Here is a 27,993-nt window from a genome sequence, read left to right on the forward strand (position 1 = left end):
TATAATTAAATAAATTATGCATTTAGGACTTTATCCAAGTGGAAGGCCATCCCTTTATGCTGAGGTAGCAAACTGTCTTTTGAGAATCAGAAAAGCAATATTGCTGATATGTAAAACGAATATTAAACATGCAGTTTCTCTCATTTGTATGAGTGATTCAAGAATTTGGTCAGTTAGAAATACCATAAATAGAATATGCCTGTAGAAATGCTCCTGCAGGAACTCATGAAACTTACTTGAATGAAATCATCATGAAGACAGGTATTCTAGGCTTGAAGTGGAAATCCTTTGAACTCTTATTTGCTCTCATAAGAAATGTTTCAAAATGCAATGGGTATATAGTTTCCTGCATAATTAGGTAGAGTTTAAGTAGATTGAAAGTTCCAGCAGTCAGTTAAATAGGATCAGCAGACATTGCTTCCAAGTTGTCTGGGCAGTGAACATCCCAAAAGACAAAAAAAAGGATCACAGAAATTCTTGTGACACCTGAAGACCCAACAAGTTTTTCAAGCGTTAAACAGAGGCAATATTTTTGATTGCACAACTGGTATTAGCTCACCCATGCAAAAAAAAAAAAGTTAAGTCACACCCAATACTAGAATGACCATTATGCTGTTTTTCTCTCTGACTTTTCCTATTATTATTCCTCCCCTTGTTTGTAGGTCGTTACCCCATGCTTGTGATCATGTCTGTAGTCCACAAAAGTTACGCAACAGTACTTGCATCTTTAAATCTTTTGTCTTTTCCTGGTGCCAGAAGCTAATGGGTTTTCTATGAGAAAAGAGGCCCATACCTTTGCCCACAGGTGCCATTTCTGTCTTCCATCAATTCGGTTGGGAAAACAACACCGTTTGAAATCCAGTGAGCTGGAACAATGGTCTGATTAGATTTCAAAGCTTTCTATAATTTGCCCTATTGGATTGTTTTGATAAACAGTAGCACATAATCTCTTGGAAGAAAGATTTAAAAAAAGGTTTCCTCCTGATGCATTGGACTTTAATACCCCTTCTCCCCCCACCTCACCCCCACCCCACGCCCAGAAGTATTGTGGGAGCCGAAGGATGGACAATGCTTATTATGAAGCCGATCGATTCATCGGGGTGGAGATGATGATGATGATGATGATGAAGAAGAAGACGACGACGAAGACCATTTGCTACACTTCAGACGCTAATTAGGGAGGAGGAACCTCTAGGTATGCCAAAACTCCACCTCTCGTTGACCACGCTGGTTGTGGGTTGCTGGGAGTTGGAGTTCAGGAACATCTGGAGGCAAACCGGAGGGCCCCCACCCCACCCCCCATCCCGGGACGTAGGCGGCTCCTCTCGGGGACAAAATAATAATAATAAAAATTCCCTCCTTTCCTTCGACCTCCCAGTCTCGTTCCCACCCACCCACCCACCCGTCTTGGTTCCACCTCGTGAGTCAGGCTGACGGCTGAAGTCAGCAAGAAGATGGGAAGCAGCCTTCCTCCCACCCCCGCCCCATCTCCCCGCGCTCCCTCTCTCAGCCAATGAACCACCACCCAAGGGGGTTGGGTCCAAGGCACGTTATTAAAGCGGCAGGCGAGAGAGAAAGAGGCGGTGACAGGGACCAGTGCGGGGCTTCCAGGCATCCCGGGCGACAGGACGGGGCTGCGTGCGGGATCGGAGACTAACCATGTGCGGTGAGTGAGGCAGGGGAGGGGAGGGAGCCGAGTTGGCTGGGTGCCAGCTTCTCCGCGCAGTTCGAGCGGCCGAAGTGGTGGTGCTGGGGGGGGGTGTGTTTGCACATGCGGGCCCAAAGCAGGAGGAGTGTAGTCGTCCTACACTTGTAGGGGGAGAGGGAGAAGGAGGGAGAAGGAGAAGGGGCGGAAGAACGTCTGCCCTGAAATAGCCCCGCGGTTCCAAACCAAGAGTAAGATCAATTCTTCTTCTTTAGGGGGAAACACTGCTGCCTTTTGCCCGGCAGCTCGGGAAGGACATGGAAGCGGAATGCTTTTACCCCTTCCAACTCTTTCTCCCTCCCCACCGCCCTTAAAAAGGCACAGGAGGAGACGTGCTTCTAAGCCACGCTTCCATTTCTATTCCTTTTCCCCTTCCCCTTTTCCTTTCTTTCTTCCTTCCACTGCCCCTCCTTCCCGCGGGTGGCCATTGGAATGGGACGACCTGACCACGTGCTTACTTAGCTTCGCTCCTCCAGCATCCACCTCCTCCTTTAGTTTTGGATGGAGTACCGCAGTTTTAAGTCAAACTCAAGTTTGGCCTCATGGCTCATTGGGTTGAGGCATCTTCTCAAGGGGAGAGAGAGAGATACATGGTGAGGGCATGAAAACAAGTCGGGACAAGAAGGAGCTGCTTTCTTGTAGAAATGTGACTGAGTCAATGGATACTGTAGAAAATCTAATTGCTGATTATCAGCAGGATCAATCTTTAATGAAAGTGAATGTGGACAAGCAAAAGGGCTCCTTCAGGGCTATTTGCTAGCTGCTAAAATTTTCATTCAAGGTTCTTTTTTAATTTTCCTTCTCCAAGTTCCTGTAGGAAATTAGCACGTCTCTCCTAGAAAATTGAAATAGCCTAAGAAATATTAAAATGGCAGAATATTTCCCCTAAAAAGAGTAGAAACTCAGAAGCAGAAACTCACCTCAGAAGTAGAAGCTCACCCCACCTTTGTTAATGGGTGGGCCATTAAGGCCTGGACCAGAATTTTTTACATAACAAAGATCTCCAGGTAAAGCTCTAGCAATTGCCCAAAGCCCTTTTTTATTACATCATCACCCAGCAAACTGCAACCAAGCCTGGAACTCAGGACAGCCTTACAGAGTTGCCCCTGCATGTCCCCATGGGAGTCTGACAACCAATCAGAACACAAGTTCAAATTCAAATCTCAACAGAGGGTATAAAACCAGGCACTCTCAGCATCTCAGCCCTTCCTTTTCTTTTCCTTCACCTTGAAGCATGTGACCATCCTTTTCACTTTGGAGCTCCAAGCCATGTGGTCCTGTCCACCATTAAACCATCTTTCCGAACAGCCTCCATGTTTCCAGTGTCTTTTTCCCCACTTGGAACTGAACCCAGAAGAATAATTCTTCCAACTTTCCATACTTGGGGAATACTACTTGGTGAATTATTGATTTATTTACCATATGCCATACTTGGGGAATACTTCTACTTATTTAAAAAAAAGCTTTGTATTGGATCATCAGCAAAGTACACATTTAAAATTATTCTTGCATAACAAAGAAGTAAAACTACTACCATGAGAGTTTAGTTTCAGGAATTTTTGGGACAGTATTGCTTGTTGGGACCGTTCAAGTATGTAGTTTCCTTTCTGGACTGCCGTGTATTAATGACAAATAGGTCCTCAGGCTGAGATAAGTGAACTTTCACTCAAATTGCATTTTACCAGAAACAACAGTATAAGCCCTTTTCAAATTTGAAAACTGTGTTTGTCCTACACATGCATAGGGCTGTGGTTTCTGTAAGTGCAGATAAAGCTGTTCCCATGTGCAGTTTCTCTGCATTTATTAAGCTGGGGTGGAGTGGTGGTGTCCCGATTCCTTGCAATGCACTTTTAAACATCCAAAAAAGACAAAGCTATGACAGTGGCATAATATAGAGAAAAACGGGAAATATCCATAAATATAATAAAATGGATTGTTTGACAGTGAGTAGGTATGGATTATACAACTGAACCATAAATAAGGTTTTGGACGGAGAAAAATCAAATGAAACTTGTTTTAAATTTGTATATTAGAATCAGCTTCTTTCCAAACAATTAAGCCATGTATTTTCTTTGCAAGGTGGGCAATTAATGACTTTTAAGTTCTAAAAGATTATTTTGTTCCAGAAAACCTAGTTCCTCTAAATTGTTCAGAATTAGTTTATTATGTTCAAGCTGATAAGGAATATCTTGTGATACCCTTGGTTACTCATTTAAGACCTATCAACAAACATACTGAAATCACTTTATCTAAAGTGAGACATCTGTGCTTTAACTCAGAATTAGGAATGTTCCATTGCTCAACCAAATGCTAATCAAGCTATTATATGGCTGAGTCAGAATACTAGGTCAAGGTTTGATGTGATTTCAAAGCACTTTCCATTATTGATGTTGTAGAAAAGTTTGGTGAGATAAAATAAGATATAAATCAGAACTCTGTTCTAAAAATGTTGCCGGAAGTGGTGAAAGGAAGCTTTCTACTTTGGGATGAAAATCTCTTTAAAATATCTCCACCCAAACAAAAGCTATGTAAAAAATGTAAAATATATCTGGTGTTTCATTTTTCCATATGTTGTTATACATAGCAATCTAGTTGTGTATAATTAGCATCATAAATAATAAGCCAGGCTGACCTTTTTTGTGCCAATCTTTTACTCCATATGTAGAAATATCAGTGAGTTTAATTATCTTACCTGTGAGGTCATTGAGAAAAAAGCTTAGGTTTCTAAGTACATTATTTTACATGGAGGGATTTCTAGCACATTAGAACTATAGTGCTCAGTTAAGCAAAAAACCTTAAAGTTTAATGCTGGTACAATCTTCTCCGACCAAAGGATCCCTAGATGTTTTGGAGCTACCACTTCCAGAATTCCACATCAACAGGATCCCTAGATGTGGGTGCCCTATAATGCTATTATTCCCAGCTACTCTAATCAATGCGCATAGCTGATAGCAATTTATCAGTACCTAGGGTTACAAAGTTGGCCGCTATTAAATTATTTATTAGATGTATATCCTGAACTTCCTCCAAAAGTTCAAGGTGCTGAGCATGGCCCTCCATTTCCAACCTTGTACACCTTTGAAGGAGAAGAGTGCCTTCTTGACCAATTATAGTTGGGACGGATTCTTTTTGTGGTGTCTTTCAACTGTTTTAAAGGATATTTTTCTGCCTAAAGATGGTCAATAGGTACATTTCACATTTGTAGGTTGAGGAATTTGACTAGTTAACTGCATGTGAATATAGGATCACTGTAGAATAGAGGAGGAAATTCATTTTAAAAATGGTGTATTTCTTAAGAGGAAAGAGGAACCAAAATAGTTACAATAAAAGCTAATTATAGCCAGAGATGAATCCACTTAGCATATTGTCTTCATCATGGAAAGTAGATTTCTTGGTGACAAGGTGAACTTTAACATAGTGAGTAATGCATAATTTCCCCCTAATATGGCATTTCCTAGATTAGCTTGGATTAAAACACCTAAGATTCCTAATCAGTATCGACAATACTTGAGAAATTCTGAGAGTTTCAGTCCATAACACATCTGAAAGGCAATTTGTTTGAAAAGGCTTCAGTACATACCCAAGCAACAAAGATAAGGGAAGGGCTCCTGAGCTTACTTGTTATGAATAAAATATAAAAATCCTAGCTTGATTTTGGTTAAATAAGCATTGACATTCTTGTGGAATTTCCCCACTCAGTTACCAACCAGTTGCATTCCTGAAAAAGGAACCAAGAGCTTCAAAGTCTTTTTAGGATATTAAAGGGGGAATCACAAAAACAAAGGTTAGCTTGTATAACTCCTAGCTAAACTCCCTGCTTGAACTATTTTTTAAAGTGTCACAGCAGAGGTGCTTCATTCATTTCTGGAGTCTAAGGGCCTTTCCTGTGACATTATTTCTGTGCAATCATTTTAAAACAACTCTGTTCATTTTGGTTTTTATCAAGCCCAATGATTAGGTCTTCTGTAAGCAGAAGTACTTAAAGCCTTTTCTTATCTCTTGAATAATGAAAATAACATGCTGAAGAGAAAAGATTATAAGGTCAAAGGGGAAGTGGTCTGGTTAACAATAGAAGTTTATCGATTGGATAATGTTTGTACTGGATAATGTTATTCATGTTTGTGCATTTGCCATAGCTAGTTTGTGTCACAATAAAATGATACCTATTTACACTGCCACAAAGATTTTTAGAATTTTTTTTCTAGTCTGCACATTTATTTAAAACTGTATATCTTTTAAAGGTATTTATTTTTAAGCGTTTCTAATAGTAATGTTATTGCTTATAAAAATAATAGCATTTAAAAGGTGCTTAAAACTAAACAAAAAATTGACACAGTATATCAATTTCCAAATAAAATTGCAAGAAAAAAAAGATCATTTGTGTTAGGGAAGACAATAGGGTATTTTCAACTATGATTAACATTTGTGACTTTCATTTCAGTAAGGAAAAATGCAAAATATAATACAGGAGTTTATTCCTTGTGAATTTAGACTGTTCAGGTTGTGGTTTTTTTTATCTCTTGGAATTTCATTGTACGATCCAAGCTATCCAATTTTATCTCTTGGATTTATTGTACAATCCAAGCTATTTCTAAACCAGCCTGAGCAGCACTAAAACAAGAGAGGCCCATTTGTTTATAGGAGGAAAATGAGAAGGGGAATGCTATTGATCACACCTACTATTGAACCATGGACTTAAGAACCTATAAGTCCTGCGGTCTGAATTTTAACTTTGTGTTGGATTGTGGCCTTTATATTTTGAAAGTGAACCGTCAATGTGGTTAATGGGAGGTATGACAGGATGTATATGTTGAAACCAAACTTTCTTTCCTTAAGCTCAAATAGCTCTAATATATTCTTTGGCAGTCTAGACTGTTGCTATCATTTTCAATGAAAAGTCTCTAGTGGCCTCTGAGTCTCTTTGTATGCTTAAATAGGAGCATTGCTAGAATTCAGTATAAACAAGGAATCTTTACCGAGCTTAGCACACTGCTTCCATTGTGGATAGATCCCTCAAAAAGGCCTTTCCTGGAGCGACCAAAGCATAAAAATATTGCCTCAAATGAGGACTCTGTTAGATCTTTTATATGTGTACATATGCATATATGTATACATGTACATGTCTGTCTTTTGAGGATATAAACTGCTGATTTATAAATACTGAGACTGTGCAAAAGTGTTAGAAATATTTTAAATATTGCTCTGGAAAAATAGAAAATAACTTGAGCTGAGTCCATGAGAAAATTATTAACAGCCCTAGCCTCGAGATTTTTCGTGCTGGATCGGGGGCAACTGTTTCTGTTGTGATTCATGCCACAAACAGCATTTAATAAGTTTTACTAGAAGTCTCCTTAGTAGATTTGTGAAATACTAGCTATAATCTAGAGTTCCCCAGATCAGTTCTTGGCTAAATTCTGACTTAGATTTGTAAATCTTATTTTTGGGAAGGCAGAGAATAATAGCTGCTTAACTGTGGTTCCAAAAATACAACTTTATGGTGCTAGATAATACATTTTGCCATCTGTAGCTCAAAACCTGATTAGTAAAAGAGTCATGTTCTCTTATTTTAAATGAGCTAAATCAGAAATAAGCAGTCAACCAAAATAAATTGGTCAACTATAATCAAATAAGTGTCAACATTTAAATAGCTACAAATATCAGGCAACAGTATTTTAATTATTCTTTTTATTAGTAAAACTATGTACCGCAAGTAAGTCATAAACCTATCTTTGCAAGAAACACCATCATGATAAAATAACCAATAGGTTTTATCTCAGTTGGTAAACTTATTCACATGGGGGGAGGGGAGGGGGGGGGAGAGAGAGAGAGAGATAACTTGGCAACTACTTAAGAAAGTTGCAGTGTCCTGGAGTTCATGTGATCACCTTTTGAGGCTTTCTGACAAGCAAAGTCAATGGGAAAGCCTGATTCATTTAACAACTAACTTAACAACTGCCATGATTTGCTTAACAAGTGCAGCAAGAAAAAATGGCAAACTGGGTCAAAACCCACTTAAGTGTCTTGCTTTGCTATGGAAATTTGGGAATCAAATGGGGTCATAAGTCAAGGACTACTTGTACTATAAACTGGGATAATGGGGCAAGACGGAAATTTTATCAAACTTATGAATGGCTAAACATTAGCATTAAGTGTGTTTTTTTCACTGCTCCTCTCTTCAAACAGGTATCTTTGCTTATTTGAACTACAAAGTACCTCGGACAAGGAAAGAGATATTTGAAACACTGATAAAAGGATTGCAAAGGCTGGAATACAGAGGGTATGATTCTGCAGGTGCGTAAAATGTCTTTCATGGACCCTGACAATTGTTGTCTTATATTGCTTCTATTGCTTTTCGAAAAGCATGTTAGAAGTCATCTCTGAATAGACTAGATATTGACAGGGCCTCCATATTATAATTAACCCAGCCACAATGTCTTACATACTGTAGCTTGTAGTTTATTGTGATGTGTGAACTTATTGCGGCTTATTTAACAGTGTTAAAAACAAGCCATGTGTTATTTCAATGTGTGATGCCCACTGTAAGGAAGACAAATCATTTCTGTCTTTTCCATAGGAAGAATTCTATCCTCATTTCATATTAATTTAATAATTGAAGAAGTGGAAGCGTACATGAGCTGTGTTTGCGTCACACAGAGTCAGATTTCTGAAGAATTCTTACAATGAGTTACATGCACTTTCACTTTTCTCTTCCTGCAGGAGTTTATAATTAAAGCAATCAGAGACTTGTAATAGGCAAAATCAATGTTAGTTTCATTTTGTGAGATATCTTTGGTTCTTGGATAATGTTTAAAAATAAACTGCTGAACCACTGACGTGAGATACAAATAAACTTACAAGACAATCTTAAATAGAATTGTATTTATTTTTTTTGTAATAACTTCAACCTATAGGGTCACTTAAAACAGGTTCAGTCAACTTACAAGTCAGGAAACCACAGTATGGAGAGAACATGATGAAATAGACTGGGCCTAATTTGGCAGAGGAGTGTGTGACAGAGCTGCACTCTCTCCCCTTATTTTTTCAATCTATATATGGAATACATATGTCAACCCTGAAGCGAACTTGGCTGAGGCCATCTTTGAGGCTTCATGGTTGCCACAAGGCAGAGGGGGAGAAAGGGAGGGGGAAAAGTACATAGCTCGGCTTTGCCTTCAAAATAAGTTTTCTTGTGGGAACCAAGATCATTCCAATCGGTGGCTGAGAAGAGGAGGAGCAGAGTAACCAGGCAACCTGCCATCACCACTATTGGACAATGTGACCTGGGGGGAAGGGGGATCTTTTACTTTTTAATTAGGTGAAAGCTGTGGGAACTTTCAGAGTCTGTTTTTGCCAGTTGTGCCAATATGGTGTATCCAATAAATTGTTCTTTGAGGAATCTACCTGCGTCGGAGTTCTCCTTTCAATGGTGCATTACTTGGAATGCTGACAACATACTAAGGAAAGCTGGATTGGAAGAATAAGCGTATGGTTTTAAAACTGGGGGGAAAGAAACATCAATAATTTGTGCTACGTTGATGACACTACCCTGATAGCCAAAAATGCAAAGAATCTGCAAGCCCTTAGTACTAAGGTCAAAGAGCACAATGAAAAAAATGGGGACTAAAATTAAATATAAAGCAGACTATAAATGGCAAAAGGTAGGGCAACCAGCTTTAGAATTATCAGTGAAGCTATCAAAGGATATCTTTGTAGAAAAGGAACAGACAGTCAAGAAATACATTTGGTAGAGTAGCGATAATGGAAAAGATATTCAAATGCCATGATGTGCAAGTCTAACATTCCCCATGATCCTCCATGAAAGTGGAAGTTAGGCTTGAAGAAAAAGGATAAAAAGAAACAGGATAGAAAGAGTACAAACACCTTTGAAGTTTGGTGTTAGAAAATAGTATGAACACCCAAGACAACAAACTGGTGGATCATCAAATAAATCAACCTAGTGCTTTCACTAGAAGTGCAAATGATCAGTCTTTCCTGTTTCTGACGTATTATGCAAAGACCCAGCTCCGTGAAAAACTGGGAAAAGTGGAAGGAAAGAAAGGAAGAGGATGCATAGGAGCAAGATGGACAGACTCAGCAACAGTAGTGATGAGCTGAGACTTGAAAGAACAGGCTAGGAATACATCATTATGGAGACAAACTGTATGTGATGACTTAAATTGAAAATGACTTACACATAATTAATAGAAATGCTATGAGTCAACACTAACTTGCATGATCAATCAATAGCAATTTTAATCAGATATAAAAGGAAAACCAGGCAAGGCAAGTTTTGAAACCTTAGCAAAATGTTAAATACTTTTATGGTTATCTTTTTATAAAAGGATTTTCAAGACAAAACCTCTCATTAAAATATAAATCAAAATATCTCATCTGCTGAAAAAAAAAATCCTGATATTCTGCTTAAGCATATGTGCACAGTAAGTTAAATAATCAGGAATAGTATACAATAAGATATATTCTATATTACAGGTATTGCAATTGATGGGAATAATAATAAAGATAAAGAACGGTACATCAAATTGGTGAAAAAAAAAGGAAAAGTAAAGGCTCTTGATGAGGAATTGCAAAGTAAGTATAACACAACATCTGCATTTTGTTATATTTATGGCCAATCTTTAATATAGCAGGTTTATTTAGAAGTACTAATAGTACTAAGAAGTACTATTAATCACCAATTGATGGGATTACAATTACATTTTCTTAAACAAAAAATTACATCTGTCTTAATTCTACATTTTACTCTCAAATGATTTCTGAACATTTTTACTACCTTTCCTCTGTAAGTTTTATTCATGTGTATATAATGGTAGTTATGATACAATATGAGATTGTGGAGCAATATTCAATATGAATTATGTGTACATGCAGTAGTACATCCCACAAGCCAAGCCTTTCACTAATATTTCAATGTCATGTTGAATCTAACCTCTGACAGGTATAAGAATATCCTAGGAAAGACTTTCTACTTTGTGAAGTAAATCTACCAGTTATTACATGAGGATGATGTAAATAATATTTTCATTTGAGATCTAATTAACTGTAACAGAAGTCATAAGAAAAAAAAAACAAGCAATTCAAGTTATGTATGTCATTAACAAAACATTAAATCATTTTTGGCTATAATTTAATAAAAAGTCTTTAAAGCAGATTCTTTCACCAAAATATAAACAAATCAAAAATGATTACTGACTTTCATGCAGTGTTAGATATTTTCATCTGGATTTTGAATTTGCTCAACGTTGGAAGTGATGTATTTTGTACTGAGAAATTAACTGTGTGTGCGTTTGTGTATGATGATTTCTGCATCAAATATGTTTAAAGTAGTGTTTGTGATACTGTTAGAACATACTTCTTTGCTTCTAGTCCTCACTTAATAACCAGTCACTTAATGACTGTTCAAAATAACAATTGACCCTCCCCCAAAAGATACTTATGAACCAATTTTAAAGTTCCGGCAACTGCACACATTCACACACCGCAGTCACATGATTGGATTTTGGATGTTTGGCAACCAGTTCAAGGGCCATTTGTAATGGCCTATGACCATGTGACAACAATTTTTATCTTTTTTGCCAGTTTCTGGCATTTACTTATGGTTTCTGGCAAAACCTGCCCATTGGATAAAATGGATTTGCTTAACAACTACTGTGTTTGCTTGATGGCCACAGTGTTTAATGACCATCACGAAAAAGGTAAGAAAATTGGGTGCAAACACATAGTACCTACTTAACTACCACAATGACTTACAACTGTAATTCTGGGCTTGATGATGGTCGTAATGCAAAAAAACCCCAACTTTGTAGCCACAAACCATTATTGAAAAGCTGGAAATTTAGAATTGCGTTTCATTTTGAATATAAATTATTATACATTTTTCCTGTACAGAGCAAGAAGGCTTGGATTTAAAGGCAGATTTTGACACACATTTTGGCATTGCTCACACTCGGTGGGCTACTCACGGAGTACCAAATGCTGTCAACAGTCATCCCCAACGATCAGATAGAAGTAATGGTAGGTAACTTCTGGGGGGGGGGGAACAGAATTCCTTAGATGTAGTTGTTGAAACCAACCAATCGCTATCGCATATTAGTGTATGTTAAATGAGATAGGTGATTCATAAACCAATTTTGCATGTGTAATATTCCTGACACATGAAAGAAAAGGAGTCAAATCTGCTGGCATTAGAACACTATTCTCCAAACAACCAACATCCTCTAATTTTTAAACCAAAACTTTACTGGTTTAGTTATACCACTTGACATCCATTGTGATCTATCTCAAGCTGTGCATTCACAAACACAGAAAGGTGGTTGCAAACTTTATGCAGAAGTTTCTGAAGCAAATGAGCAGGAAAAGAAATGTGAGTGCAAATGCGCATACGCACACAGGCATGCACACTAGAAAAATCACCCAAAGTCAAGCAACCATGCCGTGAGAGAGTCCCAAGTCGAAAGCAGTCCAGTGTTTCTCATTTAGAAGGGCAAGGAGCCTTGCAGAATGCCTTTGCTCTGCTCATCGCCTGACAAGCCCTTGGCCTAGGAGAGGGTAGCAGCTCAGACTCCTCATTTTATGAGACCTGGTTACTGGGTATTGCAGCTGCCTCTCCCTGCAGCTGCTCAGCAGTTCATCTGGCAACTCTGGGAACTGGCTGTTCATTGTCTCTTTGAAAGAGAACAAACTGGCCATGATGTGTTGGCTTGAAAGAACAGAAAACTAGAATTCTACTTTACAAGGGCCAATTTAATAAATATACAGCTTCGATCCACTTTTTGAATTAAAGTGTCATTGTTTGCTCTTATTTATTTCCATATATATTCCTTTCAGAATTTGTTGTTATCCATAATGGAATCATTACAAATTACAAAGACCTTCGGAAGTTTTTGGTAAGCTGACAGCATATCATAAAACTGTGTCACTCCAGACTTATTTTTATACGTAGAAGTAAAGCTTTAGTTCTTTAGAGAGATCTGTCCTTGCCTACTATTATATTTAATGCCAGATGACGAGTTACAGATTCAGTGCCCCCTTAGAAAGAGAATGGTTTGTTTTCAGTTTTTTCTCTCCCTTCCTATGTGATCCCAGTGTTAGCACGGGCCAGTATGGATATCAGCTAGAGCAGAATATCTCAACCTTGGCAACTTTAAGATGTGTGGAGTTCAGATTCCAGAATCCCCCAGCTCAGATGTTAAAATGGCTAAGTGTGAGACGTTAAAGATGTTAAAATGGCTAACACTGAGCTAGAGAATAACAGTGTTGTTTCTGGCAGGAATTAATCTTGTGATTCTATATTGTTATGAGACAACATTAATTTCATGCTGTTTCCATGGCATGTTTAATAAAGTCCTAATAAATAAAAATCTAAATAAATAAAATCTGTCTTGTGAATGTGATCATACTGGGGTGTTGGAACTAGAGCAGTAGTGATCAAGGCATTAGATGTCCCTTGATGCTAGGAATGAAAATAGCCTGAGGTAGGAAACTCGGATCTAATGCTTGTTTTAAACATTCTAGGAGACAAAAGGGTATGAATTTGAATCTGAAACAGACACTGAAACAATTGCAAAATTAATCAAATATGTATATGATAATAAAGAAACTGAAGATGTGAATTTTTCTGTCTTGGTTGAGAGAGTCATTCAACAGTTGGTGAGTGGGAGATTCTCTTATTTCCTAGCATTGGTAATGTTTACATAGTATTGAATTAGCCTTCACCTACCGAGTTTAACAAAATGAAGTTGTTGGGTGTGTTTTGAAAGAGATGATCCTTTTCAAAATGCCTTGCTATATTTTCTTTTTCACAAAAACATTTGCTTGTCCAGAACATAGGTGAAAAGGGAGACATAAACTCAAATGAATTCCAGATGCATTCCTAGAACCTACAATTGTTTTCGTTTAGAATTACCAATCTGATATCAAGGGTCAGGCTGCAGTCTTGAAATAACCACCTAATAAATAACCACTCAATATATGGATTCTACAGCTGGATATGAATTAAAATTACAAGTATTCCCACTGATAAATCAGGAAGCTGATATGTTCATCATCAGATATATATCTGATGGAGTTAATTGGGAATTGTCCCCCTACATTGTCAGTGAATGAAGTGTATTTGCTGCTTTTTTAATTTACTCCCTTATTAGGGATCATGAAATATATGAAAAGGGAATTTTGACTAATATATTATCTTACTGATTCTTTAGATAATTTTGATATGCATCCCATTCATTCCTTTTTTAATATTAATGTTCCTCTTATGTAGGAAGGTGCATTTGCGCTGGTATTCAAAAGTATCCATTATCCAGGGGAAGCTGTTGCTACCAGGTAAGTAAATTAAACTATAAATTGAGCTATGATGCTTGATAAATATATATCAGCACAGAGCTTACACCCAAGATTTAGATCCTTCATTGAAGCAAAAATACTTGAATATATTTCTTAAAATGAATATAACCACTTTCATTGTTGTTTTATCACTTGTCAGGAGGGGGAGTCCTCTGCTTATTGGAGTTCGTAGTGAATCTAAGCTCTCCACAGAACAAATCCCCATTTTATATCGAACATGTAAGTTGCTATAAGTACTACCATCCTGGTATTTTGGGAGGGTTGTGGGGGAGAAAGAACTGATTATATTGGCCAGAATTCATTCTTATCAGTCCATTAACTACAAATCCATGATACTAAAATATTATATATATTAAATAAACCCTTACTTCAAAATTTTGCAAAATGTTAAATTTATACATTGAAATTAAAATGGTGTGTGTATGCATAACATTCTTGCCTCATTTTCTTAGTAATTTTAATAAGGTAGTAATGATTCTGGTATAATTCATGAAGTTCAATAATCTGATTTCAGCTCTGATGAATTTGGGTACTCTGCTGATTTAAAGATGTTACACGTGCATGTTTTTTCATTGACAGGTAATATAGAAAATGTAAAGAATATATGCAAAACTCAAATGAAAAGACTGGACAGTTCAACCTGCCTTCACGCTGTGGGTGATAAAGCAGTTGAATTTTTCTTTGCTTCGGATGCAAGGTAACAGACATAATGACGTGTAGCTTTAGCAGGATTGTGCGAAGCACGCCAACCCAATGATGCTCATTCCTCTGGGCGATAAGGGTATTTCATTGTTTGAGGAGGGGTCCTTAGCTCAAGCCAATTGTTTGTCAACAATAAATAATTTTAAAGCTGTTTTGTAAAGCTGCTGTAGGTTCTGATTCTTAGTTAACCAGTGGCACAAAATAATTCTGGAAAAACAGGTGAAATGCTTCTGGCTCATATCCAAGGAGAAATAGCCTTTGGTTCTAAATCTAAATGGTAATTCTTAAAAGTGTGTTCAGCATGGTCAGACATAGTATATGGGAATGTCAATAATATAATAATAATGAATACAACTGTTCCTGGTAGCTATATGCAGATTCCAGATTCTTTAGATTGTGCAGATGATCTATGACTTGACATGCATGTGCTGCAGTCAAGGACTGGATGATGCATAATTCATGTTTCTGGTTATTTATAGCTCTTATCTACACCCGCAGAACAAAGCTTTGTTGCACTTGAATGTTCACACCTTACCTGGATTTTTATTTATTTATTTATTTTGGCAGTGCCATAATTGAGCACACAAACAGAGTTATTTTTCTGGAAGATGATGACATTGCAGCAGTGGCTGATGGAAAGCTTTCCATTCATCGGCTAAAACGTGCCGCTACCGATGACCCATCTCGAGCCATTCAAACTTTGCAAATGGAGCTGCAGCAAATCATGAAGGGTAAGCCCAGCAGTTCCTAGTGTCAACTTAATCTTTTTCCATGAGAGTTCAGGTGCAGATTTAGCCACAAAAAAGGAATTGACTGATTGGGGGAAAGTACTGAAAGTGTTAGTTCTGACTTATCAAGTTCTATAGCTCCATGACGAAATAGTTGGCAAATAAATTTAACAAATATAATAATAAGTTAACATCTTGCCTTTACAACATAATTCTGCCATGCCTGTCTAGAGCAACCTAGAACAGGTCTGTTAAGGATTTCATCTACACGAGGAGGCTGTGAGAAGTTAGAAGGATGGACTTTATGGAGTTAGCGCCAACTGTATAATTCATCCTTCAGGAAATACACTTTTCACTACCCTTCCCATTTTTGGAAGGGCTTAAAAGATTTTTTTTTTCATGGACCTTCTTCCAACGGGAGTTATTCTGGAAGACCTCCTAGGTACTGTTTCGTGTTAATATTTGTTGTAAAGTTATTAAGGCTTCTGTGTATCATCTGGAATCTGTTGGGATTGAACAGTATATAAATATAAAAAATAAACATTGAAACCATTTATATTCTACCTATCTGGCATTGGAGATTTATAGGAACACCAATATAGTCTATGTATTGCTATTATAAAACTAAAAAAAGGCTATATAGTATTTTATAAGACCTTTTTATACATACAAGGTCATGTTTAAATATAAACAATATCATTTTGAAATGCCATAAAATGAGGTAAGCCATGGTAGTGCTAGAGATAGATCCTTGACTTATCATCAGTCACTTAGTGAGTCTGCAATGAAATTACAACGAATTCTCCAAAAGGTACTTATGATCTGAATTTGAAGTTACAACAGACCTGCCCCCACTATAGAATGTTTGTATTTGAGATGTTCAGCAACTCGCCTGTATTTAGAGCTGTTTGCAATGTCCCACAGTCATAAGGCTATGAGTTATGGCTTTTTTTGCTATAAACTGGCATTTACGACTGCCACAAAATATGTCATATATCATAAAATGGGGCTGCTCATTTGGGTAGTTTGACTGTCATGATATATAATGGAAATTCCAGGCTCTGTTAAGCTTGTAAGTAGAATACGTTTAAAAAAATATTTTCAGTCTTCTTTATCTGATCTACATTATTAATGAACAAAACCCTCTAACTGGTCCTGAAAATTAAACGTTACTAAAAATCTAATTCTTGGGAGTACAACTTTTGTTCGGTAATATAATAGCCAAAAGGGGCCCAAAGAGGACTCTCATCAGTCACATGGGCATTCCTTTAACCAAGTGTAAGCAATTTGGCTTATGACTGAAACTGCCATATTTTGCTGTAAATACCATCCTTGACTAAATAGTAACATTAACAGACCCTTTTTATTCAAATGACAACAACAGGAAATTTCAGTGCTTTCATGCAGAAGGAAATATTTGAACAACCAGAATCTGTTTTCAATACTATGAGAGGACGAGTGAACTTTGAAACCAACAAAGGTAAATTCGAGGAAAATTCTAGTTCTATTAATGTTACCATTAATGTCTGATAGGAATTTGCCCGGAACTAAAGTCTTCATATCATTTCTGTTTTGTGGAAATGATAGTTCTTTTAGGTGGCTTGAAAGATCACTTGAAAGAAATCAGAAGATGTCATCGATTAATAATTATTGGATGTGGAACCAGTTATCATGCTGCTGTGGCTGTAAGTTTAAAATATTTCAACATATGTAATACATTTCTTCATTGTATGTTTATAGGAGTTTTCTATCTTTTAAAGAGCAAGCTTTGGGAGGGATATTACTCAAGAGAACTATGAATTTCTTTGATTGGGTTGATGTTGATTCCAGCTTAGTCCTTCAGATTTTCCAATAGTGCACGATTATATCATCAGTGCAATTGAATCTATCCACCTGTTACCCGTTATCCTCTTTCTCTTTCATTCCATCTTTTCCAGCATTGTAAACTTGATAAAGGAGAATATTTGTAGCTCAGGAGTCCTGGGTGCTCTCTGAGCTTGGTAGTTTTCTTGGAGAAGTTTCATTACCTAAACTAGGTAACATCTAAACTAGTCTAGCATTGAAGTTTGGATAATGAAACATCTGCAAGAAAACAACCAAGCTTAGAAAGCACCAAGGAACCCTTATTGTAAACTTCTCCAGAGAATGATGTCTTTGCACAAAGTGTCACAAGTATGATAATTTTATACCTGGCCATTTGTATCTTGAGTGAAAACTCTGGCTTGATTTGATTTGGCCTTTTGTTTGTTTTCTTGCCTACCTGTGGTATTCCCAGGAGTCTTCCTCACCTTCAGAGTTCAAAAGTGTTGAAACTCTTACCATTCTGCATCTCCAAAATGCAAATATTGTTTCCATAAACTATTACAAATCTACATGATTCTGATCTTTGTAGGTGCAGCCACATCCTGGATATATAATGCTTCAAGGGTGTTCTAAAATGCTGGTCTGTGTTATATTTCTTGACTAATGATCCAAATTCCTGTCATAACCCAAGGAATATATTCAGCATATAGTTGAATAAATAAGCAGAGTGTATGTATACAGGCCTATCTCATCTGTTTGCCAACCTGGGTTGAGTCTGTTTCATCGTGAACACTTTAATGTGAATTAAAATAGTAATTTGCATTATTCCTCAAAATTAATTAATTTGCTTCACTCGGCTAATATGCCAATCTCACATGATGTCAAAAAAGAATTAAAGCCAGATACATTGTTTTTATGTTTATTCAGACACGACAAGTATTGGAAGAACTGACTGAGCTACCTGTCATGGTGGAACTGGCTAGTGATTTTCTGGATCGGAATACCCCTGTATTTCGAGATGATGTGTGCTTTTTTATCAGCCAGTCAGGTAAATTGCCTTACATTTTAATTTGGGAAATATTGGGAATTTGACAAATGTGCCTTTTCGTATATATTATTGCCTTAATTTATACCAAGATTCCTGATTGCAAGCTTTTAATTGTATTTACATTACATGCAAGAGGAAGATCTTGTTACTATAATTCATGTTGATTTTTATTATTGGTGTAATGGGCTTTCCACTGAGTGTCTCAGAAACTGCATCTGGCAGTTTTTCAAAACTGTTTGTATTTTAAAGAAAATACTACTACTATTTCTGGAGCCAATTTAAGATTTGATTTTGCACTCTAAAACACAAATCTTCTCCTGACTTGAGGAATATTCTCTGATATTTTATATCCTACTAAAGCTAAACAGATGGATGGCAGTCATTTTTAAATATTTTGAGGATAATTCTTACTTCCTATTTAAAACAGCCAAGAAACATAACACTTTGGCAAGTTCACAAGACAGGAAAGTTATTCAGTATCATGATGAATAGAGCAGGTCAGACCATTCTAAATTCAACTGCCGTTCTTAATCTGTAATAATGTCATTGTCATAATGTGTTAAAGGAGAAACTGCTGATACACTGATGGCTTTACAGTATTGTAAGAATCGTCGAGCTTTGACTGTTGGCATCACAAACACGGTGGGAAGTTCAATATCCAGAGACACAGATTGTGGTGTGCATATCAATGCAGGACCTGAAATTGGCGTTGCAAGTACAAAAGTAAGTTTCTTTTTTTGTATTTGACCTTCTCTTTTGGACCAAATCATAGCCTTGGTATTGCCTGGAACAGCAGTAAAGTATCTACCTTGTTAAGAAAGCATTGTGTTGCAAGAAACTCAATACTATCTATACTATAGAGCAGGGGTGTCAAACTCTATTTCATTGAGGGCCGCATCAGGGTTGTGCTTGACCTCAGGGTGGGGTGTATGTGGTTGTGGCAAGAGTAGGCATGGCCAGCTTGATGTCACTCAGCCTGCCCATGTTTAGCCTCAGCGGCCTCCTGCAGTCCTGCAGACCAGAGAAAACTGAGCTTGCGGGGCGCGTGTGTTTCCCCCTGAGTTCTGTTTTTGCTGGCAGAGCCACCACGGAACAGTCCTTCGCTTTTTCCAGGGCAGCCCCATAGACCAGGTCTAAGCACCTCACTGGCCTTGAGTTTGACACCCCTGTATAGAGACTATCCAGGATTTCAAAGCATCCCTTCTGCAGCTTTACCTATGGATATGAGTGACTGAGCCAGGATCTGATAATCCATAGTGTTGTACTGTTGTCCTTCTTGTTTCACCAAAGCAGATACTAACAGGATCATACACTACACAACCAAATAAAGGTTTTTTTTTTAAATCTTCAGGCTTATACCAGCCAGTTCGTTTCTCTCGTGCTGTTTGGTCTGATGATGTCAGAAGACAGGATATCCTTGCAAAAAAGAAGACAGGAGATCATAAGTAGTTTAAAGTCATTGCCTGGTATGTTCAAATGGGGAATTAAAATTTGTTGTGAAAAGGTGAAAAGTCATGAACTTGTAAATCAATTTTTGGTTTTGTAATTTTAAAAGGTATTTCAAAAGGTATTTGAAAGGTATAGGATTCTTATTATTTGCTTGCACTTAATTTCTCTGCTGAGAAAAAGATAGGAGAACAAAACTGGATTTCAGTTGTAAAAAATAGAATCATGCTTTGAAGGTAAATCTGGGATGTACTGTTAATAGAAGGGAAATTTACATTTATGTACATGAAGCTAAGAGTTCTGCTTTTTAAATTAATCTCTCTCTCTTTTTCAAATGTGAGTCTTTAGTGAAGATCAAAAACTATTCAAGGGTTCAGGATAAAGAGCTGTTAAAACTAGTATCAATATAAAATTTCAGGAAAAAATATTAGGTGCTATCAAAGGGTAAAATAGTATGTTTTATACTGTAAAGCAGATGAATTAATTGATGTAGTCTGTCTAAATCTTCAATTTTAGTATTTTGAAATATTTTGAAATTTGATAGTATTGCAAGAATGAAATTAATTCTCAGTTTTAATTTGTTGGCAGAGATGATTAAAGAAGTACTGTCTTTGGATGAGAAAATACATGATCTGGCGCTTGAACTATATAAACAACGATCACTTTTGGTTATGGGTCGTGGATATAATTATGCCACTTGCTTGGAAGGGGCACTGGTATGAATCCGTAACTTTGAGTTTTTCAAAAGTACAACTAACTTATATGTAAAGAATATTTCTAAATAGTGCTTTGGAGAAAATAAAAAGATTGATACGTGTTTCAGGTCAGGAATTATTTGCTCACCAACACATCTACAGCCCCAATTTATACAAAACTATTGATGCTTTGCAAAGTCTGTTCGTTAAACTTGAAATGTAGAGAGAAATCCGTAGAATAAATTTTAAAGTGTACTGAAAGGATACATGATTAATGTTTTAATGGATGGTTATTACTTGGGATTCTCCATTTTAGACTCAACACATATTTGATGTTAGCTTGAATTTAAGAATAAGAATGTACTAGGCAATTCCAAAAATTGCATATCATAGCAATGATCACTAATTAAAATTGGGACATGCAAAAAGCAGCTTTGGGGTTCGGACTTTGGTGCCATTTATGTGTGTTTAATTGTTATCAGCAACAGAATGCATTATTATTTTGTCCTTTGTGAATGTCTTTCATTTGGTTTGCAGAAAATCAAAGAGATTACATATATGCATTCTGAAGGCATCCTGGCTGGGGAACTGAAGCATGGACCACTGGCTCTTATAGATAAACAAATGCCTGTTATTATGATAATTATGAAGGATCCCTGCTTTACCAAGTGCCAGAATGCTTTACAGCAGGTCACTGCCCGACAGGTAAACACTGTAATTTGCATTTCATTTTTATGATTAATGTGTACATTTGTTGAAAGAATAAAATACAACAAAGAATATATATTAATGAAGTATATTATTTATGTATCCTATTTCAGCAGGAATAACATGCAGGGTCAAAAGCCTGTCTAAACAGGAATGCTTTTGCTTGCCTCTAACAGATGTCAACTCTGGAATTATTAAGATGTTATATTATCAATTATTAAGAAATTCTAGAATTCTTAAGAAGTCTACTGAGACTTGTAAAGCTTTCTAGATGAGAATTTGCTCTAAGCAAAGACCTAAATAATATTGAACTTACACGAACAAGATCATCGGGGAATATCTATAGACTGAAATAAAGCTCATCATTTGAAATTTGAAAGATTATTTGAAGAATGAGGCATTACAAACCTTAATACTTGCATCAAACAATTCTACACTCAGGGATGGGATGCTACCGGTTCGACCCGGTTCTATAGAACCTGTAGCTGCGAAGAGCAGCTGACACCAAACTGGCCCACCCGCCTGCCCAGGCTCTAGGGTGTCCTTTGTTCCCTGCTTTTCCCTCCTCAGCTGCTTTGCGCGGCACAGCTGAGGTCTAAAAAGCAGGAAACAAGGATTTTCAAACGCCGTGCACCTGAGCGCAGTACTTGTCAACTGTCCAGGCAGCACAGCTGATGATTTCTTGCAAACACTACACACGATTGTCCACAATTCAGAGAACCGGCAAATCACACCACTGGCTGGCCCTGCCCCTCTCCGCCCACTCACTCCCTACCTGGCATGTGAGCCATCCAACTTACCTGGTTTGGTAAGTTGCTATTTTTCCTCCCACCCACCCCCACCACCACCAGCTGTTCTGCTCTGCCAGGAGATTTAGATTAGCTAGAAACAGGAAATCCTTGGATTTCTTGCTTTCTAGCTAATCTAAAAGCAGAGCCGAACCTTCCTTAGGACTGTAGCTTTTCAGTGCAGACTCAGGTAATTGATTGCAGATAGATAATATCTAAGTTAATCTGTGATTCTGTGAACAACTCAATTTGCCTGCCTGCTTTGGGGTAAAAGTTGCTTTTTTTTCATAAAAAAATCAATATTTACATCAATATTTATAATAATTATGTACAAGCCATGCTCATCCAGTCAAATGATCACCAAGCCGTGCCCAATCAGCAAGCCATGCCACCCAGTCACATGATCACCAAGGCACACCCACAAATTAGGCCACACTCCCAGAACTGGTTGTTAAGAAATTTGAATCCCACCCCTGACTACACTGTAAATCTTCTTAGTTCTCAGAAAAAACTTTATATTTTAAATAAAATGTATTACTGAAGGCCTGAACTATATATATCTGGCAACTAGGGGAGATTAAACACTGCATAAGTATAAACATTGTAAACATCTGATAGAGTATTGTACAAAAATTCCTTATTTATCAAAACCCTGGTTTAGCAGTCTTAGGATTTAAAACCAAAGTTTCTGGACCTGAGTTTTGTCTAAATTTCAGGGTATAACATATTTGACTCCAAAAGCAGACAAAGTAAATTTTTACTAAAATTAATTGAGACAAAGCAAATAGAGGGTTTGTGAGTTCAGAGTTTGCTATTTCAAGTATAGAATTAATCCTGTCAAGCCTTCTTACATGTTTTAATTTTATAAACATTATTTGAGTCACTAAGGTTATGAGACCCAATGTGTACAATATTAATAATTTAATAATATATTAAGAACAGTATAATTATGTCATACTATTGTGATCTGGGAGATAGATCACTGGGAATGTGTAATTTTCAGCTGAAATAGATTCTTCAAAGCTAGGTAAACTGCTTAGAGTTTAGAGGTAAAGAGTGGGAGAGAAAAGACAATTTTGTAAAAACTATCTTTTGAAGAAGACATATTATCGACTCTTAAATCCATAAAATCTTCAAATTCTAATTAGTTCTAACTGGCAAGGAGTTGCTAGCAGTGTATTCTGATGCTGTTTTTCCAGGGATTTATATTTTTATAACAGAAGTATAAAAAACCTAATTATTCTCTTTACCACTCTTGTAATATAAAAACAAGATAAACCCCCATTAAAAGAAAAAAAACCATCCTTTGTTATTGTTTCGGTCATCTACAATTAGCTAGAATATGGGGATTTCAGTGCTGCTAACTAAATCAAAAAGTTGAAAAAATATTCTCAAAAAGACAATAGCAAACTACTTGTATATTGTTTCAGGGAACTATGTAGATAGATATATCGATGAACTTACCAAGAACAGAATTTTAGTCAAAGGAGATACCTCTTAAGGACATCCTAACAGCCAAAGTTGTAAGTCAATAGCTGTCAAAGAAAAAGAAGTGAAGCTAATTTGATCTCTCTTCATGATAGAGTTACAGAGTTTGGAACTAGCCAAAGGGCTTTTCTTGTTTCCTTGACTGGTATGCCTTTGATAGTGGACACAGTGAAATTGTTTTTATTAAAACAGCTTTTAATAATTAATATAATAATTAATTCATAGATAATGGATACAATCTCTTTTTGAAGTCAGCTGACTTAGCTGGCATATTTGGTCATTTCATAAGTAGCCAATTGAATGAGGATTTTATCTGTTCTGAATGAGTGATTTCAAATTAGCGTTACAAGAGAAAATGGGGAAAATATTCCCATTTGCTCCACATTATCCATAAAGTTATAGTTAAGAAGATCTCAGTCACTACCACTCCATCATTAAATTTACTTATTCCTCTTAGAAAAAGTGAGATGTTGCATTTCTTGAATGTTATGATTCTCCTTTTTTGCTCTTTCAGTAGCAGTGCATTCTGTAGCGTTTACTGGGAATTCTCTTTTCTCTCCAGGTTCTAGTTTTAAATAAATTGAGCATGTAATATCTCTGGACTTTTATATGGTCCATTATACAGTTTTAATTTGCCATATTTGCTAGATACATGCTTTTAGTTTTCTAAAAATTGTAATTTGCTGGGAGCTTGGGGGCAAGTGAAGACAAAAAAGGTTTTTTTTTTGAAGTACAATGTTTCCTGTTTGTTAAAGTAGTGATACACTCCTTGGCTTATGTCCATTCATTCAATTCAACATTACAACAAACTTTGAAAAAAATGGATGTACAAGCATTGTCTGAAGTTTCAGCTGTTGTAGCACCCCAACAATCAAGTAATTGCAATCCAGGTGTTTGGGTGTCCAGCTCAAAATTATGACATCCCAAGATCATGTGACTACCATTTGGGACTTTTCCTACCAGCTTCCCACAAACAAAATAGATGGAGAACCTGGCAAGAAAAATCTCAAGTCATTCTGGTAAATTGCTTCAGCTTCCCCTTAGCTCTTGTGAAGCTTACACTGAGACTTTTAAGTTCTCCCTGGCCTTCCTTGATTTGCATGAGGCCTCCCAAGCCTTCCCCGTCCTTCCCCACCCCAATGTGGCACCCCAAGCTCCTTACCTGAGGATCTTGCCATTTGGGGCTGTCAGGATTGCTATCACTAATCGATGCAGTCAACATTGCACTTTGGAATTGCATCACCTAGGGATGGCAATCCGGGTCCCAATTTCTGTCATAGCATGAGGACTACATGTAATATTATATCGGGTTAATGCAGCTCTAACATTTACCAGTAATGATACTAAAACATTTAGACTATTGCATTTTAGATTGAAGCCAAAATTATCACTACCTATATGCATTCTTTTAGTTGAATGCAATGGAATTTTCAATGTTGTTTTATTAATGTTCTTGCTCCATTTATTTATTTATGAAAATGTATATGGCCAACTCACTCTGAGTGACTCTGGGTGACTTACAAAGATAAAAACCTAATTTAAATATTATAGGTGAGATGGACAGCATAAAAATAAATAAATAAATAAAATACTAAAAATAACCTGCATATTGGAAAATGTTTGCAAAATACAGCAAATCTATATATAATCAATAATTGGTTAATCATTAATATTAATCCATACTACTTCTTTCTTAGGGCCGCCCTATTATTTTATGTTCTAGAGAAGATACGGAGAGCTCAAAATTTGCTTACAAAACAATTGAGTTGCCACAGACAGTTGATTGTCTACAGGGAGTCTTGAGTGTGATCCCTCTACAGCTGCTTTCGTTCCACCTGGCTGTTCTCAGAGGATATGATGTAAGTTACTTCCATATTTAGTCATTCTAATTAAAGCAAAGCACAGTTGGATACTTCCTAGTTTCTTCACAAATTGGTCACAAGAATGAGTGATAGGATTTAAACAAATAGCTATTAATAATTGTGGTCTCTATAAAGATTAAGAAATGATTGGTATTTAGGCATCTTTTAACTTGAACCAAACTTCATTAAAGATAGAACCACACATGTTGCTTGGTGTGTGATTCCTGTTATCCAAAATGTAGGAATAAGAGCCAAGCAGTGATTATGGTGAGATTATTTGCAGAATCACCACTGTTAAATACTGTAGATCAGGGGTGTTAAACTCATATCATCCTGGCAGCATCATGTGATGTATTGGGACTTTTTCCCCCTTCGCTAAACTGGGCGGGGCCAGGCCAGCCATGTGACACATCTGGGCTGTGGGCCGTGAGTTTGACCCCATGCTGTAGATGTTGTCATTTTCTTAGCATGTAAAAAGATTACAAACACATGAAATGATGACAAAGAATGTAGGGTCTGGGATCATGGTACAAATGAAATGAAACAAAGAAAAGTTAGAATCAAGCAGAAGTCAAACCAGCTACCTAAGGATATTAGTAGTTTTGACATATATTTACATAGTTTGGGAAGGCATAGTGCCATTAGGATATTTTATTTTCCTTTATGTTCCTTTTAAATGGGATAATTTCTGTTGTGGTATGATAATCTTTTTTTTCTTTTTTCCAGGTGGATTTCCCAAGAAATTTGGCTAAATCTGTGACTGTAGAATAAGGATTATGTTATAAAATATAGCATGATAATTTCCTGATGCTAAGTTAGGGTTTGTTTAACCTAACTTTGGCTGGTTTCAGTGACTAAATTCACCACGTAACAAATCATGGCTGTTTCTTTGCAGTTTGAAGCCATGATCTGAAATTGATTTTCAAATCCTGATTTATTTTAATCAACTTGTTATGTCTAAACTTGGACTCTTGGTTTATTTTTGATTTTTGTCAGTGCAATTTAAGAGTAGTTTTAAAAGATACCATTCATCAGGATAAATGCTTTTCTTTCCCAAATCCTTAATTTTCCTGTTAACATTCTTCTTTCGAAGGTGAGTTCTTTGTGTGTAAGGCAGAGACCAAACATCTCATTTTCCTAAAAGATCAATAGCAATTTCTCAGAAGGGAAACTAATGAAGCTCAGTAAAATATCATTAGGAAAAGCCTTAACACCTTAACAAAAATCCCAAAATCTTATGTACTTTTTTTTTTTTAAAAAAATGGAGCAATCTAGAAGCAAAGCATATACAATCCTTCTTTCCAGAAAGTTTGTCCACAAGAACACAGGCAAAACGCACATATTATTAAAGAGACCAAAAAAACATGCAAACAGCTTTAGAAATAAAGGCACAACCATCCATATAAAATATATGTGTACATCTACCATTGCTACAGACAGCCCCATCCTTTATGTAATAGGATGCTTAGGAAATGGTAGAGAAAGAAATCACAGGACAACCTATGATTATTTTTTGTCTGAGATATTGGGTTTTAAGCAAGTATTCTAATAATTCTGACCCTTCACTTTAAACTGTAACTTTTTTTACTGTGAACTTTTTTGACATGAGAGAAATGAACCAATAACCAGCATATTGTTAACTAGAAAATATTTGGAAAGATGTCCTTACTTTTTTGGGAGAAAACTGCTTAATGTGCCTTTAAATATTTGTTATATACCTTACTAAGTGCTCTTGCTTGTAGCATTACTGAAATAATCAAATTGCCAAAGAAAGAAAAAAACTGTTTACAGATGTTTAATGAATAGTGTTTTTTACAACTGTGCAATATATGTATATAGCTTTTTTTCTGAGTTACTGTGAATAAATCAACACTACAAGCAGCCTGATGCTATACATGTTTACTCAAACCAAGTCCTTATGGAATTGGTAAGATTTGCTTTTGGGTACATGTACATACAATTGTTGTCTTACTTTTAAATACAAAGTATTTATACACATGTATAGCATTTAAGTTATTTAGCATATGGGTTACCTCTACTAGTAGATAATGCCTATGAATTAATCCTTGTTAATTAAGTGTATTAATTTGTTACATTTACACATCTCATTAAGACAAAATAAATGAGGCACTCACTCTCGCCTGACCTCCTGCCAAAGCAGCTCAAACAACCATAAAATCCCATTCTGTGGTTTGGTTAATATAACTAAATCAGGAAATCTGATGTTCTGCCTGCTTACGAACCAGAGTTGGAAGCTATAGGTGAGCCAAGCAGAAATGTTCAAAGACCACAAATAAATCTGATTTAAACATAACATGTGAATGCAGTCACTTGTATATTAATTATTTTACTTTGGGCAGTTGTATTTTTAACTGAATTTCTATTGCATTTATCTGACTTTTTATATTTCTGTACTGCTGTGAATGAAAACTTCTCAAACATCATTTAAAGTTGATTGTATTTCTGTTGAACTGTTGTGTTTAGATAAAATACATTATACGTGCCTCAGACTATATTTTCTTGAATAGTTGTATTTAACCCTATAAATGTACTGCATATTTTGTGACCGTTTTTACTTAACTATCATACCATCAAAACGCTATGCAAATTAAAGAAATCGTTGATTACAGAAATGTCTTGATTTTGCTGCATCTGAT

The 27,993-nt window shown here is 36.5% G+C and overlaps 1 protein-coding gene across 1 annotated transcript; it reads left to right on the top strand.

The window, feature by feature from the left end:
- Positions 1–1,427: 1,427 nt before the first annotated feature.
- GFPT2 (glutamine--fructose-6-phosphate transaminase 2) lies at positions 1,428–27,969 on the top strand. The gene is made up of 19 exons (XM_026696554.2): positions 1,428–1,666; positions 7,889–7,996; positions 10,196–10,294; positions 11,612–11,737; positions 12,551–12,609; positions 13,238–13,372; positions 13,986–14,047; positions 14,208–14,287; positions 14,648–14,765; positions 15,338–15,501; positions 16,883–16,978; positions 17,086–17,183; positions 18,229–18,349; positions 18,915–19,072; positions 19,701–19,815; positions 20,384–20,511; positions 21,028–21,195; positions 25,172–25,333; positions 26,063–27,969. The coding sequence occupies exons 1-19, from the start codon at positions 1,660–1,662 to the stop codon at positions 26,105–26,107; spliced, it is 2,049 nt and encodes a 682-aa protein (XP_026552339.1). The 5' UTR covers positions 1,428–1,659; the 3' UTR covers positions 26,108–27,969.
- The last annotated feature ends 24 nt before the right edge of the window (positions 27,970–27,993 follow it).

This window comes from Pseudonaja textilis, chromosome 2, assembly GCF_049901715.1.
Source record: "Pseudonaja textilis isolate UNSWEBS1 chromosome 2, rPseTex1.2, whole genome shotgun sequence".
Lineage (NCBI taxonomy): Eukaryota > Metazoa > Chordata > Lepidosauria > Squamata > Elapidae > Pseudonaja > Pseudonaja textilis.